The sequence below is a fragment of the Trachemys scripta genome, chromosome 6 (genome assembly GCF_013100865.1).
Source record: "Trachemys scripta elegans isolate TJP31775 chromosome 6, CAS_Tse_1.0, whole genome shotgun sequence".
In the NCBI taxonomy this organism is placed as follows: domain Eukaryota; kingdom Metazoa; phylum Chordata; order Testudines; family Emydidae; genus Trachemys; species Trachemys scripta.
In genome coordinates, this window is record NC_048303.1 from 21,233,071 (window position 1) to 21,252,066 (window position 18,996).

Here is an 18,996-nt window from a genome sequence, read left to right on the forward strand (position 1 = left end):
TATCACTTTGCTGCTGCATCACAAGTACCATATGCAAATTTTTACTGTTTATACACATTTATTTTAGGCCTTAATAGACTTAAGTATTGAATTTGCCTGGCAGACATCTGCCTGGGGGAAATTAGACAAGATGGTAGTTTGGAGGGGGAGTCTGAGTTGGAGGGGACAGGAAATTATGAGCTGATTGGGAATTTTAAAACAAAACAGGTTTTTCATCAGAAAATGCCAATGTGTCAAAACTGAAATTTTGTGAGAACATGTTGGTTTAGATGAAACTTTCATTAGGAAATGTTTCTTAGGTGCAGGATGGAATTTCTGGTCAAAACCAGACATCAGAATAGCCTGGTGGTCAGCGCACTCACCTGGGATGTGGGAAACTCACATTCAAGTCCCTGAAGAAGAGCTCTGTGTAGACTGAAAGCTTGTCTCTCTCTGGTCCAATAAAAGCTATTACCTCACCCATCAAGTCCCTGCTCTGTCTGATGAAGTTGAATGTGCTGACTAGACTGATAGTGACTACTCTGGGAAAGGTGGGCCTCTCTTGCTGGGTTGTTGTGAAAACGTAGAGTGGTCTCCCTTTTATCTGGATGCACAAAGGGAAATATTTTGAAATTACAAGAAGTTTCACAAGATGGGAAAACAGATTCCATCTCAGCACTAACAAAGTTAGACTGAGAGTAGGGATTCTGGATGGAGTGTAGGGAGGATTCCCGTGGTGTCTGAAGGAGTGTAAGTATAAAAAAAAAAAAACAGGGAAGGGGAAGGGCGGGGAGGGCTCTGGAGGTATGTGGGGGGGAAGAAGGGCAGGGACGGCTCTAGTGTGTGTAGGGGGAAGCATTGAGGGCTCTGGTGGTAGGGGTGGAGAGGAGGTGGTGTGTGCGAAATCAGGAGGGCTCTGGTGATGTGGGGGGAGGAGAAGGAAAGGGAGGGCTCTGATGTGTGTGTGGGGGGGAAAAAGAGCAGGGAGGCTCTGGGGGGTGGGGGGGGGGGGGAAGAAGGGCAGGGAGGGCTCTGGAGGGGGGGGGGGGGGGGAAGAAGGGCAGGGAGGGCTCTGGAGTGTGGGGGGAAGGAGAAAAGGAAGGGAGGGCTCTGCTGGTGGTAGTGGCTGTGTGGAAAAGAAAGGCAGAGTGGGTTCAGAGGGGAGAGGCAATGTGCCTTGACTGTAATTTTGTGGCTCTGGGCACCAGGCATATTTAGCTGCAATTCACCTTGCTTGAGGGCTTCAGGTTTCCGAATCTCCTCCAGTTCCCTTTGAACCAGGATGCTTTGCCAGTCTCACTGCAATCTCTGAGTCTGGCCTCTCTGGGAAGTCTTTTTTGCTGGTCTCCTCCTCCCCGGACTCACAACTGCTTCCTCGTAGTTAAGGGATCCCACAGCCCCCTTCCACGGGGTTGTGACATGATTTAAGCAGGCTTCCCTGGCCCACCAGAATCCGGGTTCTAGTCCCATTGCACAGAGCCTCCTTTGGGCCCTGAACTCACAACTCCTTCCTCTTGGGGAAAGGATTCCACAGCCCTCCTTCTTGGGGCTGGGCTGTGATTCAGGTAGGCTCCCCAGCCCACCTGTCTCCCTTCTCGTTCCTATCTCAGGGAGCCTCTCTTCTGACTCAATGTTCCCCTGCAATTCTGCCCTCTCTGCTGTCTGTCCTCTCCCTCTTAATCTTCCTGTAAGCTACCAAACAGCTGGATTTTATCATTCTAATGAGGCAGCTATCTGATTAACATCTGGATCCCATTCCTCTGCTAATCTGCTGCTCTCTCTCTCCCCCCGCCCCTTTCTTTTTGAAAGGTTTTGTCATGGAATAGGGTTTGGCTTGCTCCAGGCCCCCCATCCTTTCAAGGGGACAGAGCAACCTTTTGCCATAGACCACTTCTAACATGCTCATGTACCACAGTTTGGGAACCTCTGATCTCCATAGCAGAGCTTGCTTTCAACAGAGATGCATCCTCTGAATTTTTGAAAAACCTGCTTTGTATAAAATAGACATACAGTTGTAGTGATGTGTGAACTGCCAAAGCTTGTGGGATTCAATCTGAATAAATATTCGAAAGCTTAGTCATGCTGATCTCAATCCCTTTGGTTTAGAAACCAAAGTGAAACTCTCATGAGAGGAGTGCTCTTATAAAATTTCAGACATTATTGGAGCTGGATCAAATATACCATGAAAATAGCCCTCTTAATTCAGTATTCTGCCTCTCTTAGATCAGTCCTGCCTGAAGCCAAGAAGTATAGAGGTGAGCAAAAATTAGGGTGATCATATATCCCATTTTGGCCGGCACAGTCCCCGGCACAGGCCGGACGTCCTGACTCCCCCCCCCCACCGCAAAGTGGGCATGTGTCCCATTTGCTTTTGCTAACTTGATCAGTTGGCAAGAGCAAATGGGACAAACGCCCACTTTTGGAAAAAAAAGTAGGGTGCAGAGGAACATGCAGGGGGGGCGGACAAGCAGCAATGCCAGCCCCACACGGGGGGGAGGCAGGGCTCAAGTGAGCAGTGATGCCAGCCCCAGCCTTTGGGAAATAGGGTCATTCTATCTAGTATGTGTGGCACTGCTTGCCCCCTGTGTGGGGAGGTGGGCTTGAGCAAGTGGCTTGGGCCAGCCCTGTGCCGGGGGAGGAGGGCTCGGGCCAGCCCTGCGTGGTGTCCCGTTTTCCCTTTGGGAAACCTGGTCACTGAAGCAAAAATAAACATTTGAAAAATTTACCAAACATTTTCATATCTTAAAAAGGTTTGTTTCTGTATATCTTCAAGTATGACTGTTCCTAGAAGTTCCCGCTGCCCATCCCAGCTCCCATTGAAGCAACGGGGAATGTTTTCACTGACTTCAATGGGAGCTGGATCAGGAACTCCAGTTTATCCAAAAAATTCACCAGTACAAGTGTAAGCACTGTATACAAAATTAAGAATTAACCCTTTTGTTGCTGTTCTTTGATGCACCAACAATTCCACTGGAAAGTTAAATCTTTGGAGTAGACACATAGCAAGTATGCATTGGCCTGCTAAACCCAGGGTTGTGAGTTCAATCCTTGAGGGGGCCACTTAGGGATGTGGGGCAAAAATCTGTCTGGGGATTGGTCCTGCTTTGAGCAGGGGGTTGGACTAGATGACCTCCTGAGGTCCCTTCCAACCCTGATATTCTATACATGACTTGGTATTCAGGTGGTTAAGGCATGCAGCTATCAAATGGCCCTCCAGGAAGATGATAAATTAATTTCTACCAGCAACTAACTAAGTGTTTTCTAGGAATCACAGTCCTGCTTTTGCTCCCAATGTCATCAGTGGCCAAATTTCTTTGGACTTCTACAGGAACAGGCTCTGAACCTCATATTTTCAAAAAAATTAAACTACAGATAAAACTATTACATACCACAAAAACAAACTCCAGTGCTTTGCTATCCTATTGGAAAACAACCCATCAACTAAGACTATGGGATTTCCTTATCTTATAACTATGTAACCATAATCCAATATTGCAAGAACTGCATATATTTTCAAAACACACCAATAGAATGTTGTGGATGCTGGGTACACCCTAGGTGTAGTTAGGGTGACCAGACAGTAAGTATGAAAAATCGGGACAGGGGGTGGGGAGGTAATAGGCGCCTATATAACACAAAGCCCCAAATATCGGGACTGTCCCTATAAAATCGGGACATCTGGTCACCCTAGGTGTAGTGGAGAATTATGTCAAAAGAGTAATGTTGTTACAATTAAAAACCATGTTGTTATATGTACTCTCATTTGTTTGCTTTGGTTACGTACAGTAAATTTCATGCAGTTTCACTTCAGTGTGTGATTAAATATTACAAATACAATGCCTTTAATTCTAAGCTGATGAATAACACATGGTTTCATACAATTAGGATCACATTTTCAAAATGTAGCTCTATGAAATGGTTAAAACTAATTGTGGCCCCAAAACTGTATAAACCTCTGTGAAAACAATATCGCCATAGGAATAGAGCAAACAGACATTCTTAAATTGATTCTGATAACAAAAGAAACAACAACAACCAGGGCCATCTATTCCGTAGAAAGGGTCAAAGTTATTCTAATGTCCATTTAGAAAAGCAGTTCCCCTTTAACTTGTTTCTACTATAATTTAAAATACAATGAAATCAAATGCCCTGAGCTGGCATCCTCTTAAATAAGTTGGTAAACAGTTTCCCCTGATAATACAGTCCCATGAAATTTTAGAGAAGGAAACATACAAACATACCCAATACCTTACACATGCCATTAATACAGATATCTCGGATGTTTCTGCCTTCAAAGCAAGGAGTCCCATCAGTAACTGCATCCAGCATTTTCTCTGAAAATTGGCCATCTACAGGGCGGCAGTGGAGCTCACACAGATTAGCTGAAGGAAAAAAAACAGATACTTTCTCACTGTAGTAATTATAATATGTAGTAACCAAAGTTCTGAAGTAAAATATGCAGAACTCTGAAAATCTGTGGTACATCAAGGAATTTGCAAGATGAAACATATGGAGAATATCTCACATCTCAAAAAAATGTATTAGAGTCAGATATGGGATTGAAAATATTTAAAATGAATGTAGTACTCATGAAAAATATCAAATTGACAGTCCCACTGCTGAACAACAGTGGCTAACGTACTTCATATCTGATTTAATGCCCCAATCAAGAAAGCTTCAACTACCAACCATTGGATTGTGTTATACCTTTCTCTACTTGATTGAACAGCCCATTATTAAATATTTGTATTCCATGTAGATACTTACTGACTGATCAAGTCACCCCTTAATCTTCACTTTATTAAGCTACATAGATTGATCTTCTTGAGTCTATCACCATATGACATAATTTCTAATCTTTTAATCATCCTCATGGCTCTTCTTGGAACGCTCTGAAGTTTATAAAATTTCTTGAATTGTGGACTCCAGAACTGGACACAGTCCAGTGCCAAATACAGAGGTAAAATAATCTCTCTATTCCTACTTGGGGTTCCCCTGTTTATATGCCCAAGGATCATGTTAGCTCTTTGGCAATACTGTTGCACTAGGACCTTTGCTGGATTTGGGGTTTAAATCTGTTACTGACAGGCCCAAAGGAAGTAAGTCAACCAAGACATCAAGGTATTTGTGTAGTTTACATATACATTTGTTAAATATTTTAAGGAATATTCAGCTGTGCTGTATACCCATATCTGCTGCCTGATACAATGCCTAATGAAGTCAATGACAATCCTTCCCTTGACTTAAATGGGGAATTAAGTCAGGCCATTCCTGCATAATTTTATTGTTGTGACCACTGTCTTTCTTTCCCACCTCACTGTTTTGTCGCACTTTCATTGTGTCATATGTGCAGCTGTATTCATACTTGGCAGGGAATGGCCCTTTGCATTTACATGCAATGTGAGCAGTGCAATTTTTGGCACTGTTTAAAAACAAAAACAAAATTATACGTATAAATGATAAAAGAGCAAGAGGGTAACTCAGTTTCTATTGTTGTTTGAACAGCATGAGCAATATGTTCAGCTCTGTGTAGCACACAAAATAAAAGCTGTCCCTTCCCACAAACTGCTGCAAGGTCCTAGTCTTGCAAAGACAGCTTTGAACACTTCAGAAGTCCCACTTGAGTCAATACAGTCTTTGGAGAATTGGGGTCTCAAAGACAAGGGAGGTTTAGGTTGGACATTAGGAAAAAGTTCCTAACTGTCAGGGTGGTTAAACACTGGAATAAACTGGCTAGGGAGGTTGTGGAATCTCCATCTCTGGAGATATTTAAGAGTAGGTTAGATAAATGTCTATCCGGGATAGTCTAGAGAGTATTTGGTCCTGCCATGAGGGCAGGGGACTGGACTCAATGACCTCTCGAGGTTCCTTCCAGTCCTAGAATCTATGAATCTATGAATCATTCAAGGAGGTTAGTGGTAGGAGTTAAGGTCTGAGATGTAGTCAGAGATGGAATCATGAAAGGCTTTGACTGCTAGGATGAAAAAAATAATCCCCATTCAATCCTGATCCAGTGTGTGAAGTTTGCTAACCGGGGCAATCAATCAATCTCCATTTTGATAGTGGTTTTTGTGATGTACAAAAGAGGTATGATTTTTATTTTATTTCATTAACTTCACATAGGAGCTTTCTGCCTGCTGTGATTAATTTCAGTATCTGGTGCTAAAATTAACTTAGTGCTTATTTCTGCTCCTCCCCCCCCCCCCCCCCCCCGGGCAAGGCACCATTTTCCAATAAAAAGCACCATGTTTTCTAGGAAACAAGGATTCCAGAATTTGACCTAGTCTTTGTCTCCTGCGCTAAACTGATCCTGTCTGACACAGAAATTGTGCAAAACTCTTTTTTAGACTTTCAAGCAGTTCCTAATGGGTAGAACAGAAGTTTGACTTCCCAGTGGAGAAGTGTATGGGACTGTGTAAAAATCACCATAGTGTCCAATTGCATTTCTGGAAGAACTGAGCATGAAAGGAAGCACAGTGGCAACTGCTGAAAAATGAAACAGCCCTATCAGGCATGAACAGAAAAATTGCCAGTTTCCCACTGAACTTCAGTGAAAATAAGAGCAGTTCCTGCTCCTACCCCACAGTGTCAATTCATTATTCAATAGACAGGCACATTAACGCTAGGAATGATGTAAGTATTAGCCTTTGGTTTTTCACATACAGATACAACTGATTATGGGATGGGTCACTGCAGCCATTGAGGAAATTGCCTATTATCTCAGCCACCTCACTAGCCGTTTGTTTTCCAGATTATTATTATGTATATTACTGTAGGGTCCACAGGCCCTAACCAGGATCAGGGCCCCATTATGCCAGTGTTTCTCAAATGCGACCACCAGGGCCTTTTCTTGTGGCCACAAGCTCCTGGATGGTGATGGCTGCCAGCAGGGGTTGGGCCTTGCCCCCTCTGGAGACACAAACATTGGAGGAACAGGCAGCCAGTGAGTTCCCCAGCTTCCTGGGGCAGAGGGGTTGGGATCAGCCCTGGCATAGCAGGAAGCAGGCTTCAGCTGCGGGACTTTGGGCTCCATCTCCAGGCTCTGGGGTCCGTCACCCAGGCCCTATCCCCCGGGTGCAAGGCTTCGGGCTCTGGTCCAGTGCTCACCCCCGGTCCCCGCTGCCTCCTCCAGCCCCTCATCCATTCTCCCTATCGCTCCTGGCCCTGCTGCCTCCCTATGCACCATCCCATCCAGGGCTTAATTTGTCCCTTGGCAGGCTGGGGCTGAGTAAGTCTGCTGTGAAAAGTGATATTTGTACGTTTGTTAATATCACTTTTCATAGTAGACTTGGTAGCTAGCTGGGAGGCTGTGAAAAGTGATATTAACATACAAGTATCATTTTTACTCGCCAGAAAGTCTAAAATAAAAAAAGCAACCAGAAAAGCAAAAGAAACAACAACAAAGACAAGATTGTGCAAAGCACCTTATTTGTGTTTCTATTCTGTTTAGCTCCAGTAAAGAATAGAGACAACTGTACATTATTTTTATTATTGAGTCTGCAAAAAACCACTACATGAATAAATTACAATGATTTCGACATGCATATGTGCATATTTATTTGTTTTTCCTAAAGTGAATTTAAGTATTTTAGGAAAAATTCCTTTCCTATGGAAAAACACAAAGAGGCAGCCCTGGTGGGAGGAAAACTTCATAATGTTTTCTCCAAATCGTTTTAGGGGAGATAGGAATTTTCCTCCTCAGAATCTGTGGATCTCAGCGGTTCTGCAGAAGGAATGTTCTATCTGCCAGGACTTTTCTGCTTTCGCTCCTGCAGTAGCGCATCCCATTCCACCGTAGCTCCTCGGTAGCTTGTCTCCAATGGGCACCCAATGACAACAATGGGGTTTCTCTGAAAGTAAGCTTGTTACATAAGGACAACGCAAAAACTGAGTAAGGATATCAAAATTTGGCCCTGTGGCTTCCCCCCGTCCCAGTTTGTGCACACAGGAATCCCTGCTCAGGCAGTGCAAATTGAACTACAGGAAGCTAATCAAAGGGAACACAAATTCTTTCTCAATAGCAGAAATATTAATAAAAAGGTTTCAATTGTTTCCTTCAGAGTTTACTCCCATTAATTTACATCAAAGTACATCTACACTCTTGAGCTGGAAGTGTAATGTACATGTGCTAGTTTTGATCAGATCAGTGCACTAAAAATAACAGTGTAGCCATGGTGGCACAATCAGTGGGACAGGCTAGTCGTCTGAGTAATTGCCTAAGATTGCAGGCGTGATGTTACTCGGGACAGCCAGCCTATTCCACCACCCAGCCTTGCCACGGCTCTACTTCTATTTTTAGTGCACTAGCTTGATCAAAGCTAGCATGTGTATGTCTATCTGAGCAGGAAATTATACCTCCAGTGTAGACATACCCTTTAAAAAAGGATCCACTCTCACCTCATTTAAGTTGGTGTTTGACCAATGTGTGCTGCTGCCTAAAGACAGGATTGCAATATTTTTCCTACTACACAAGGAGTGATTCTGTGTTTCTGTTGAAATGCTGGTTCCATTGAACTCAATAGGACCAGGATTTGGCTAAGGGAAGGCTGCAGCAGAAAAATCAACCAAACAACCCCTCCCCTCACCCCAAGCACCCTAGTCATCAGCAGGGGGCATAAAAGAGAGAGAGTAAGACGGCGAGCAGGTGCTTTATAATATCAAGCAATCCTTGCGACTTTAGTTTCTGCCTGATTTCAAACTAATGGCAATAGAAGGTCCTGACAGCTCAGCTCCAGAGAACGTAGCTGTACAGGTCTGATCTGAAACACAGACATATTGCCTTCTGAAGACATATGAGATCCGTCACAGTTTAGTTATGTAATCCCTATTCTCCAATATATGAGAGGAGGATAAACAGACAGTTGAGCCCATCACTGTCACGGACTGATTAAATATAATGTATCCATATAGGATTATTTCTCTTTCTAGCCTTTATTCCATAAACTCAGAGTAGGCCTCACATTGAAATACTGTTCTCCAAGAAACTAGCAGATTTAGATAAGCTAAACTGTACTCCCCTGAAGAAAATAAATTAATAAAGTAAGCAAGCCGAGTATCTCTCCCTTATCAAGCTCGGTAGATTTAATAACATAAGGATAAACATTTTATCCTGGTTTAATTACCTCTGTCACAGCGGCACCAGTCTGCCAGTTTCAAAGAGAATTGTCTGTGGAAAATGAATAAGGCTTTTTTAACTTATTGTTTTCCTTCAGTGCAAGGTCGGCTATTTCTATATTTGTACTTCTTTTTTATATAATGCTGGAGAAACTCTAACTACATGTCCAGTATTAAGAGAAATGATCTCTGCTGGGTTTTGCATCTCTCTTCAAATCTTGGAATCATCTGAACGCTGAACTGAAGGTGGAATTGGATGAATTTTCTCACAAAGATGAAGGCATAAGACTAGTGAACAATCTAACAAGTAGGCAACTATATGCTCCTTCAGTGTACAGTAATGAACAACCTGATACTTTTCAAATCCCGTCTCTAGGCCCCTTTCTTCCTCATGGCCCATGCCCTCTAACCCTCTCAGCAAAACACTTGGGCCACAATTTTCAGACTAGAATTCCTAACGTTAGTCATCTGCTATGGTGTCGAACCCCCACAAACCCAGTGAAGTAAATGAGAGCTAGTGCAGCTTAGTGCCTTTTAAAATCAGGTTATTGTGGTTTCTGTTCCTAATTATGGATTTGGGGGCCTAATTTTAGGCCTAAAATCCTCTTTCCAGGCCTATTCAGTTGGCTCCAGGCTCAGTTATTCTTCCTTAAATTTACTCATTACATCTTTTCTCACTTCAGTCTATGTCCAACCAGGGCCGGTGCTACCATTAAGGCAAACTAGGCGGTTGCCTAGGGCGCCAAGATTTGGGGGTGCCAAAAAGCGGTGCCCCCCATTTTTTTTTATTGCGTTCCTGGGCTGGGCTGCCAACGGAACGCTGACATGTGCAGCTCACACTCCCTCTCCCCGCTCAGCGGCCGCTCCACTTCTCCCGCCTCCCAGGCTTGCGGCACCAATCAGCTGTTTGGCGCCACAAGCCTGGGAGGGGAGGAGAATTAGAGCGGGGGCAGCGTGCTCGGGGAGGAGGCGGAGCAGAGGTGAGCTGGGGTGGGGAGCTGCCACATGGCTCCCGGGGGGGGGCGGGGAAGCTGCCGCGGGGGGGGCGCCTCAGGGCAGGGGGGGAGGGAGTTGCTGTGGGGAGGGGACATCTCAGGGCAGAAGCGGGGGNCCCCTCGGGGGGCGGGCCCCCCCGGGCTGGGGGGGAGGGAGTTGCTGTGGGGAGGGGACATCTCAGGGCAGAAGCGGGGGGGGGGGCGCGCCAGGTGGAAGTTTCGCCTAGGGTGCAAAACTTCCTTGCACCGGCCCTGCGTCCAACTAGAGAGGCTACTGCCACAAAATTAATCTGTATCATACAGTACACACTTACTATACCTGGGTTTGCATTGACCGGTTGGAACTGCGTCTGAAGCATTTCGTTTAAAAGATGCAATTAAAAAAATATATCATCGCATTATTTTCCTCATCCTTGTCCACATCTGAAGAAATCTAGTTAGTGAGCTTCATATTGTTCAACATCTCCTTTCACTGTAGATCTTATTTATAAATTTACACCCAATAGACGCTTCAGTTCGGATCACTTCTAATTGTAAACATTTTAGGCAAAACCCTCCCCCGTTGCACACTGCAGGTGGGGAAGACGACATAGCAGCAAGGAACTGCCTCAATCGCAGCAGCATGGAATAGCAGCAACATTCCTCCACCATGCATGCCCCTTCTGGCCCAGCCCTGGTAGTATGGGGCAAGAAAACTCCATATACCTGGTACTACTACATTCACTAGCTTCCTTCCTGGCTCATGAAGATAGCAGCTGGATTTTGCATTTTGTCCTCCATCCTTTCTTTCTTCAGCTCCCCTTCCTCCCTCTTTCCTGAATGTCCCTCTGCCTCCGATGACCATACATCCCGTTTTGGATGGGATAGTCCATTTTTTAAGCCCTGTCCCAGCTGTCCTGACTTTTTTGGCAAAACTGGGCATTTGTCCCATTTGCATTTGCCAACTGATCATCAGTTGGCAAGAGCAAACTGGACAAATGCCCAGTTTTGCCAAAAAAATGGAGTGTGACCCCTAACAGAGTGCGGAGGAACGTGTGGGGGAAGGGAGGGCAAGCAGCAATGCATGGGAGGGAGGGCTCAGGAGAGCGGCTCGGGCTGCGCCAGCCCCATGCAGGCAGGAGGCAAGAGGTCTTGGGTCAGTCCCACATGCGGGGAGGAAAGGGGGGCCTTGAGCCAGACCCTTGTGGGGTCCCATTTTCCCATTGGTCACCCTGATCTCTGCCCCTTCTTTCCTTTTCCTATTTCCTTCCTCATGTTAACTCCCCTCACTTCCTGCTGTTCCCCACACATCCCCCCTCTGTCTCCATCATTCAATTTAAAACGTGTGTGTGTTGAGGGGAGAGGGAACTAATATGATTTGGAACCATCAAGTTGTGCATAGTAGCCTTTGTAACCACGGGATCTCACTACCATTGCTCCCCTCCTCTTTTCCCTCTTACTATTTATGTCCGTTTTCTTAACCAGACATAAAATTTGTACCATGGTCTGTTAAACTCTCTCTGGGAAAGCCTACTCTGCTGAAAATAGCAAATAGAGCTGTAGCTACCATTTAAGCTTCAATATTAGACAATGCTGTAGCCTCGGGGTGCCCGGTAGCTGAATCTACCACCACCAATAAATATTTCTTTCCATTCCTGGAAGGTCTAGAGAAAGGTCCCACAAAATCCACAGACTCTCTGGCAAATGCCTCTGTGGTCTTGGGCTCCAGCAGCTCCCGGGCAGGAGCCTGCAGCATACATCCTCCCTCCTCAGCAGTCAGACCAGACTGACATGTGCGACTCTCTTTCATACTGCTGTTTCAATTGGAGCATGCCCAGTAGGGGTGAGGGGGTGGTGGCTTCCTCAGCCCACAGTGTGGTGTTAAGTCCTCCTTGTCAAGCGTGCGGCAAGTACACCCCCTCACAGGCACTTTACAATGTCTCTTTAAGTCCTTACGCTTCTGACACAAGTTAGAGCTTCTGCAATAATCCTTCACTGTCTCAGAGTAGCAGCTGTGTTAGTCTGTATCCGCAAAAAGAACAGGAGTACTTGAGACTAACAAATTTATTTGAGCATAAGCTTTCGTGGGCTACAGCCCACTTCATTGGATGCATGTTGGTTGTTTGCCTAATTTAATAGAGGGGGAGCGTGTCAGGCCACCAGTGCAGAAGCATGCACGTGCACACAGGTGTGTGCATTTTTCTCTCACGTGTGAGCCCCTCTGTGTATGTGCGACCGATGCGGGTGAATAGGCGCGCGCGTGCAACGCTATGTGGCCATGTGCTCGTGTATGACTGGGGCATGGGTCAGTGTGTAAATGCACATGGGTGTGAGCACCTCTTTGGCTGCCCCCTCCCCTGCATGTGTGACTGCACACACAGGCGCACAAGGACATTTGCACACGTGCCGATGCACAAACACGGGCCAGCAGGGGCCCAGCCTGGCACACACACCGAGTTCGTCTGAAACATATGGAGCAGGTAAAAGTTTCCTTCAGCCTGTCACAAGTTTTCTCTGCTCCTAGATGACCCGCAAATGGCCCATCATGAGCTAACTGGAGCAAATCTCTCCTATACCTCTCAGGCAATTAGGCCTAAACAGAGACTGGGAATGGTTGGGTCATTACACTAATTGAATTTTTTTTCCCCCCCATGTTAAGTTCTCCTCACACCTTCTATGGGTCATCTCGATTATCACTTCAAAGTTTTTTCTTCTGCTGCTACTGATAGCTCATCTCAATTGATTGGCCTCTTACAATTGGTATGCGTACTTCCACCTTTTCATGTTCTCTGTATGTATAAATATCTTCTGTCTGTGTGTTACACTCTATACATCTGAAGAAGTGGGCTGTAGCCCACCAAAGCTTATGCTGAAATAAATTTGTTAGTCTCTAAGGTGCCACAAGTACTCCTGTTCTTTTTGCGTATACAGACTAACACGACTGCTACTTTGAAATCAGGCACAACTATTTGCTTGCAAACTTCACCAGGAAGCTGCCTTTTTCCAGAAGGAGCTTCCCCAAATAATACACTATTTTGAATAAATAAAACTGACCTTTCCTTCCCCAGGAGGGGTCTGATCCTGTGTAGGAATCCTGGTCTGTTTCAAAGTAATATCACTTGACTGAGCCGATATAAATTCTTTCTGTGTTTCACTTAAACCTGGAACAGTCTCCGGTAGGAAAGAATCCTCAGCTCCTTCATCAGAGGGCAAGTTGCCATTCTCAACAAACAATAGCTCAGAGGAATTCCCCCCCACCTCCAGCGCACCTCCCTGACAGCAGACAAAGTAGAGGAATCAGATCCATGCTAGTGATAACATTAACCTGATTGGACATAGTTACAATGTCATTACCTATCAAAATATCAGCAGGTAGCAATTCCTAATACCAACCACAATATCATCCTTAACATTTTCCCACTCCGGTGGATTTTAGCCAGAGGCACAGTCATTGAAAACTCAGCAAAAGTTAGCAGATTTATACTTCTGCCAGGCAATTTATCTTTTATCACAAAACTTTTTTAATCAAAGTAATATGAGATGCAGTATCACGTCACCCAGTACATTCAACCCCATTTACTTTTACACACTTAATGAACTGTTCACTATCATCCCACGACTCAGTTCTAATATAATTTATGAGGCCATTTTCCTCTCCCACAATTTCCTCTGTGGCTAATGTGGTAGCATTAACACTTACATTGGTAGCAGTGGAACCCATGAAAGGGGTTGCAGGTGCAGGTTGTGAGGTGGTTTTAATCCTTGAGCAATTTGACTTTATATGGCTAGGGATCCCACCTTCATGGGAAACAATTGGCTTCCCCGTAAGGTACGAGATTTTAAAATCTGGGCTCCCTGGAGATTTTTTAACACAGTTGGGGTTAGGTTTATTCTTAAATCCTTCCTCCCTTGTAAACTGGAGATTGCACCCCTCTCGAGCACTTGACTCAACATACTCATCCGCAATTTCTGCGGCCATCAAAACCGTGGAAGGTTTTTTGTCACACATGGCTGCTTTGACATCATTGGTGACCACCCATAATAACTGCTATTGCATCACCAAATGTAACAGCTTATCAAAGCTGCCATCAGCACCCCCCCCCTATTTTTTTACATAACTACACAGTTTATTCCACATGAGTTATATTGTCAGACTTTTTAAGATTTCTCAACTTTAAGCAATAAGTCTCAGGGATGATTTTAAACCTTTTCAATACAGCATGCTGTGTCATGGGGTCAAGCAATTCCCTGGCGTATGTGCTTTGCCATCAGTTCTTCAGACGAACTGCAAATTTTTGTTTGCAACTTCTGCGTACGTGCCGTTTGAGGTGTCTTCGGGAATGACATGCAGTGGCTCTTGTTTACAATTCCTTTGTTATTCCTGAAGAGCTAACCTATGGGCGTTTCTCAGACTCACAGCATGTTTAAGTTACAAACATATAAAAAATTTCATAACTCCACACATGTTGATTCACACATTATAACAATATAATAATACTCAGCAGATTATAACGAGACATACTTTGTACAAGATTTATCACAATTTTGTAAAAGTGGTGACCATATTATTTAGGTGGTCACCTTCCCCTTTAGATAGCATCATAGCTGCGTGTGAGTCTTCTTGCTCTCAGTGAGGGAGCACATTTTTTCCTGACACTTCCATCAAAAATGACTGAATCATTTGCAAGTAAAGAAGGAATGAAAAAAAAAAAAAAGACTGGTTTCAGGGTAGCAGCCGTGTTAGTCTGTATCCTCAAAAAGAACAGGAGTACTTGTGGCACCTTAGAGACTAATAAATTTGTTAGTCTCTAAGGTGCCACAAGTACTCCTGTTCTTTTTTTTTTAAAAAAAAAAAGACTGTTTCTCTGATCAGAGAAAAAATTTGTGACTTTTTAAAAACACCTCTAGCGCCTCAGCAGAAGGTGATAGAAACCTGGGATTTGGCAGGGATGTAGTCATAGATGTGCCTTTAATTGTTCCATGAAAAACTGAATTTGATTCAGATGAATTATAAGAATTTTTTTAAAAAAAACATACTTCATGTATGTACACTGGATCATGTTAAACAGTGAAAAATTCCAAATTCCACGTGCACTGGCCCTGTATGTCCATTTTCACCAAGTGGGTGATATATCCAGATTCCAGTGAATGTACACATTCTGCATAACAAAATGGAATGGAATTTCAGTTTTCTTACATAGAAAATTGCATAATGTGACCTGTGAATGTAGTTTTTGTGTCAGGCCCTAAGTGCTTTGGATTTATTGTGGTTTGTTTTTATTGACAAACTCTTTCATAAGATACTTAATCACCCTTATTTTCTTTGTTCAAACTGAGGAAACCACTTTGATAATGCTTTCCTGGACTACTGCCTGTTCCAATCTTATCTTCAGTAGTATATTTATTTGATGAGTGTGACACTAGGTGATATTTAAGAAGTTTATTCATAGCTGTCAAGCATTAAACACACAGTAAATTTGATGACAAATGCTACTGGCAGAAAGTAGAACTCAAGTCAAAGCAAAGTGCCAAACTTTGAGCATAACAAAGGGAAGGAGGATCTGGGGAACTACAGGCCAGTCAGCCTCACCTCAGTCCCTGGAAAAATCGTGGAGCAGGTCCTCAAGGAATCAATTATGAAACACTTAGAGGAGAGGAAAGTGATCAGAAACAGTCAGCATGGATTCACCAAGGGGAAGTCGTGCCTGACTAACCTAATTGCCTTCTATGATGAGATAACTGGATCTGTGGATGAGGGGAAAGCAGTGGATGTGTTATTCCTTGACTTTAGCAAAGCTTTTGATACAGTCTCCCACAGTATTCTTGCCACCAAGTTAAAGAAGTATGGGCTGGATGAATGGACTGTAAGGTGGATAGAAAGCTTGCTAGATTGTCGGGCTCAACGGGTAGTGATCAATGGCTCCATGTCTAGTTGGCAGCCGGTTTCAAGCGGAGTGCCCCAAGGGTTGGTCTTGGGGCCGGTTTTGTTTAATATCTTTATTAATGATCTGGAGGATGGTGTGGACTGCACTCTCAGCAAGTTTGCAGATGACACTAAACTGGGAGGCGTGGTAGATACACTGGAGGGTAGGGATCAGATACAGAGGGACCTAGACAAATTAGAGGATTGGGCCAAAAAAAACCTGATGAGGTTCAATAAGGACAAGTGCAGAGTCCTGCACTTAGGACGGAAGAATCCTATGCACTGCTACAGACTAGGGACCGAATGGCTAGGTAGCAGTTCTGCAGAAAAGGACCATGGGGTTACAGTGGACGAGAAGCTGGATATGAGTCAACAGTGTGCCCTTGTTGCCAAGAAGGCTAATGTTTTTTGGGCTGTATAAGTAGGGGCATTGCCAGCAGATCGAGGAAGTGATCGTTCCCCTTTATTCGACATTGGTGAGGCCTCATCTGGAGTACTGTGTCCAGTTTTGGGCCCCACACTACAAGAAGGATGTGGAAAAATTGGAAAGAGTCCAGCGGAGGGCAACAAAAATGATTAGGGGTCTGGAGCACATGACTTATGAGGAGAGGCTGAGGGAACTGGGATTGTTTAGTCTCCAGAAGAAAAGAATGAGGGGGGATTTGATAGCTGCTTTCAACTACCTGAAGGGGGGTTCCAAAGAGGATGGAGCTCGGCTGTTCTCAGTGGTAGCAGATGACAGAACAAGGAGCAATGGTCTCAAGTTGCAGTGGGGGAGGTCTAGGTTGGATATTAGGAAACACTATTTCACTAGGAGGGTGGTGAAGCACTGGAATGCGTTACCTAGGGAGGTGATGGAATCTCCTTCCTTGGAGGTTTTTAAGGCCCGGCTTGACAAAGCCCTGGCTGGGATGATTTAGTTGGGAATTGGTCCTGCTTTGAGCAGGGGGTTGGACTAGATGACCTCCTGAGGTCCCTTCCAACCCTGATATTCTATGATTCATAACTTCTCTAAACAGTTTATTGTTCTTAGGTGAAGGAACAAGTAATGTTGGTAATTCTTGCTGGATAGGCTTTTGAAGTCCAGTGCTAATGAGGTTGCATCTGGGAGTACTGGCCCCTCCTGAACTCCCACTGTGTGTGCCAGGCACCCCTTCTTCTCCCCAGGCCCATCCCTCCCTGATTGCTGAACACCTCCTCACTCGCTCTTCTCTGTGAGAAGGGGTGCTCCCTCCTCCCCTTCCCCCATTCATTACTGAGTGCTGGGCATCCCCTCCCTACTGTCTGAAAAAGATACTTTGAAAAAAACACTGAGAGCCTACGCCACCCAGGACTTTTGGAATTCACACTGAAGCCCCTTACAGAGCTGTAGGGTATAAAGCCAGAAAGGATCACCCCAGTTCAACTAGTCTGATCTCCTGTATATCACAGGCCACCAGAACCTGCACCCTGCACAATCAACCCAACAACCACAACTAGACCAACATATTACAGCCCCAGGAGACTAAACAGTTGCATTCAACTGACAGAGGATAGGAAGGACAGAGGTGCGCCCGTGCTTAAGGCCCCACAATGGCAGGGAAATGGTTAAGTGAGTTATATTACATGTAACTGCGCAAGTCACCAGTTGTAAACTGTTTATTTTTAGAAAGAAGTTTAATTTTTGGAATGGAGATTAGAGATAATGTCTAACTCCTAATTGTCTTTATTTGTTGCTTTTTTCCTGTCCTCCCAGCCCCCAATATTAATACTGATATTTATCCAGAAAACAGCAAAGCTAATTTTTGGCACTGGTTTCCACCTGTTTTAAAATTGTTGAGATAAACACTGATTAATTCCTGGGAAAGTAAGCAAACAAACAAACAGAAATGAAAGGCCTTATTTATAGGACCTGAAACTTCAACCAGGACCCATGTGGCTTTCAAAGTGGTATTTTTCTTAGGTAAGTCAAAGACTCATGTTCATTTACTTCCCGTTCCCTTTCACACATTATTTATCTCTAAGTGCTCTGAATTTGACTGTGTTAGCTCCTTACCTGTGTTATAAACTGGAATCCACTGGTAGAATTCATTCTTGTAGGGAACTGTGTCAAATTCACTGCATTGCATCTGACGAAAGGTTGGTGTGTCTCGTCGACATGGGAGAATGTTACACATGCGGTAGCGTTTCCTTTCTCCAGTGCAATACTTTCCTCCAAACTGTGGCCTAGAAGTAAAGTGTGAAGTTTTGGGGCTTTAGAGTCTGTATGAAAGTTGGGTGTGTTTTATTTTAAATTAGTACATTCATAACAAGGTGCTGAACACTGAAGTCAATGGGGACTTGACTTCTCAGTCACTTAGGGCAAGTCTACACTTGAAATGCTGCATCAGCACAGCTACACCAATGCAGGTGTGCTGCTGTAGCATGATAATGAATCTGCTCTATGCCAATGGGAGAACTCTCTTCCACCGGAGTAGTTAATTCACCTTCCAAGAGGCAGTAGTTTTCCCGCTGACATAACGCTATCTACACGGGGGGGTTGGTCAATATAACTATATAACTCGGGGTGTGGATTTTTCACACCCCAGAGTGACATAGTTATACCAATATATGTCTGCAGTGTAGACCAGACCTTAGGCACTTTGGAAAATGTGACACAGTGTTATTTGTTTAAGACAGTAACATATAGATAGTTCATCATAAGCTCAACCATGTCAGGAGCCGATCACTCCTTGAAGTTAGGCGCCTAACTACCTTGGAGGATCTGGGCCCTAAGTGTTTCCGTCCTTTTTGAAAATGAGACACAGGCATTTTTTAAAAAAATTTGCCCTATACATAACTATTTTACTAGATTCTTAGAATCCATCACCAGGATCTCTGAGACTTCAAATGAAGCTGGTTTAGGATCAAATGTGACTTGTGAGTACTCATCAGCTCTCAGGAATAGGCCACAAATCTTTACCCTCACATAGTTATTGAGGATATTGCAAATTATCCAAAGTAGTATCATTAAAACAATGTTTCTGA

At 44.3% G+C, this 18,996-nt stretch overlaps 1 protein-coding gene across 2 annotated transcripts in view; it reads right to left on the reverse strand.

The window, feature by feature from the left end:
• The window catches only part of LOC117879253 (A disintegrin and metalloproteinase with thrombospondin motifs 12-like), a 141,518-nt gene that overhangs the window by 90,852 nt on the left and 31,670 nt on the right, over nt 1-18,996 (reverse strand). For both annotated transcript variants that reach the window (XM_034774306.1, XM_034774305.1), the window contains 2 exons: nt 18,026-18,195; nt 4,228-4,361 (listed from right to left, as the gene is read on the reverse strand). In XM_034774306.1, coding sequence (XP_034630197.1) covers nt 4,228-4,361; nt 18,026-18,195 — 304 coding nt within the window. The remainder of the gene's footprint in view (nt 1-4,227; nt 4,362-18,025; nt 18,196-18,996) is intronic.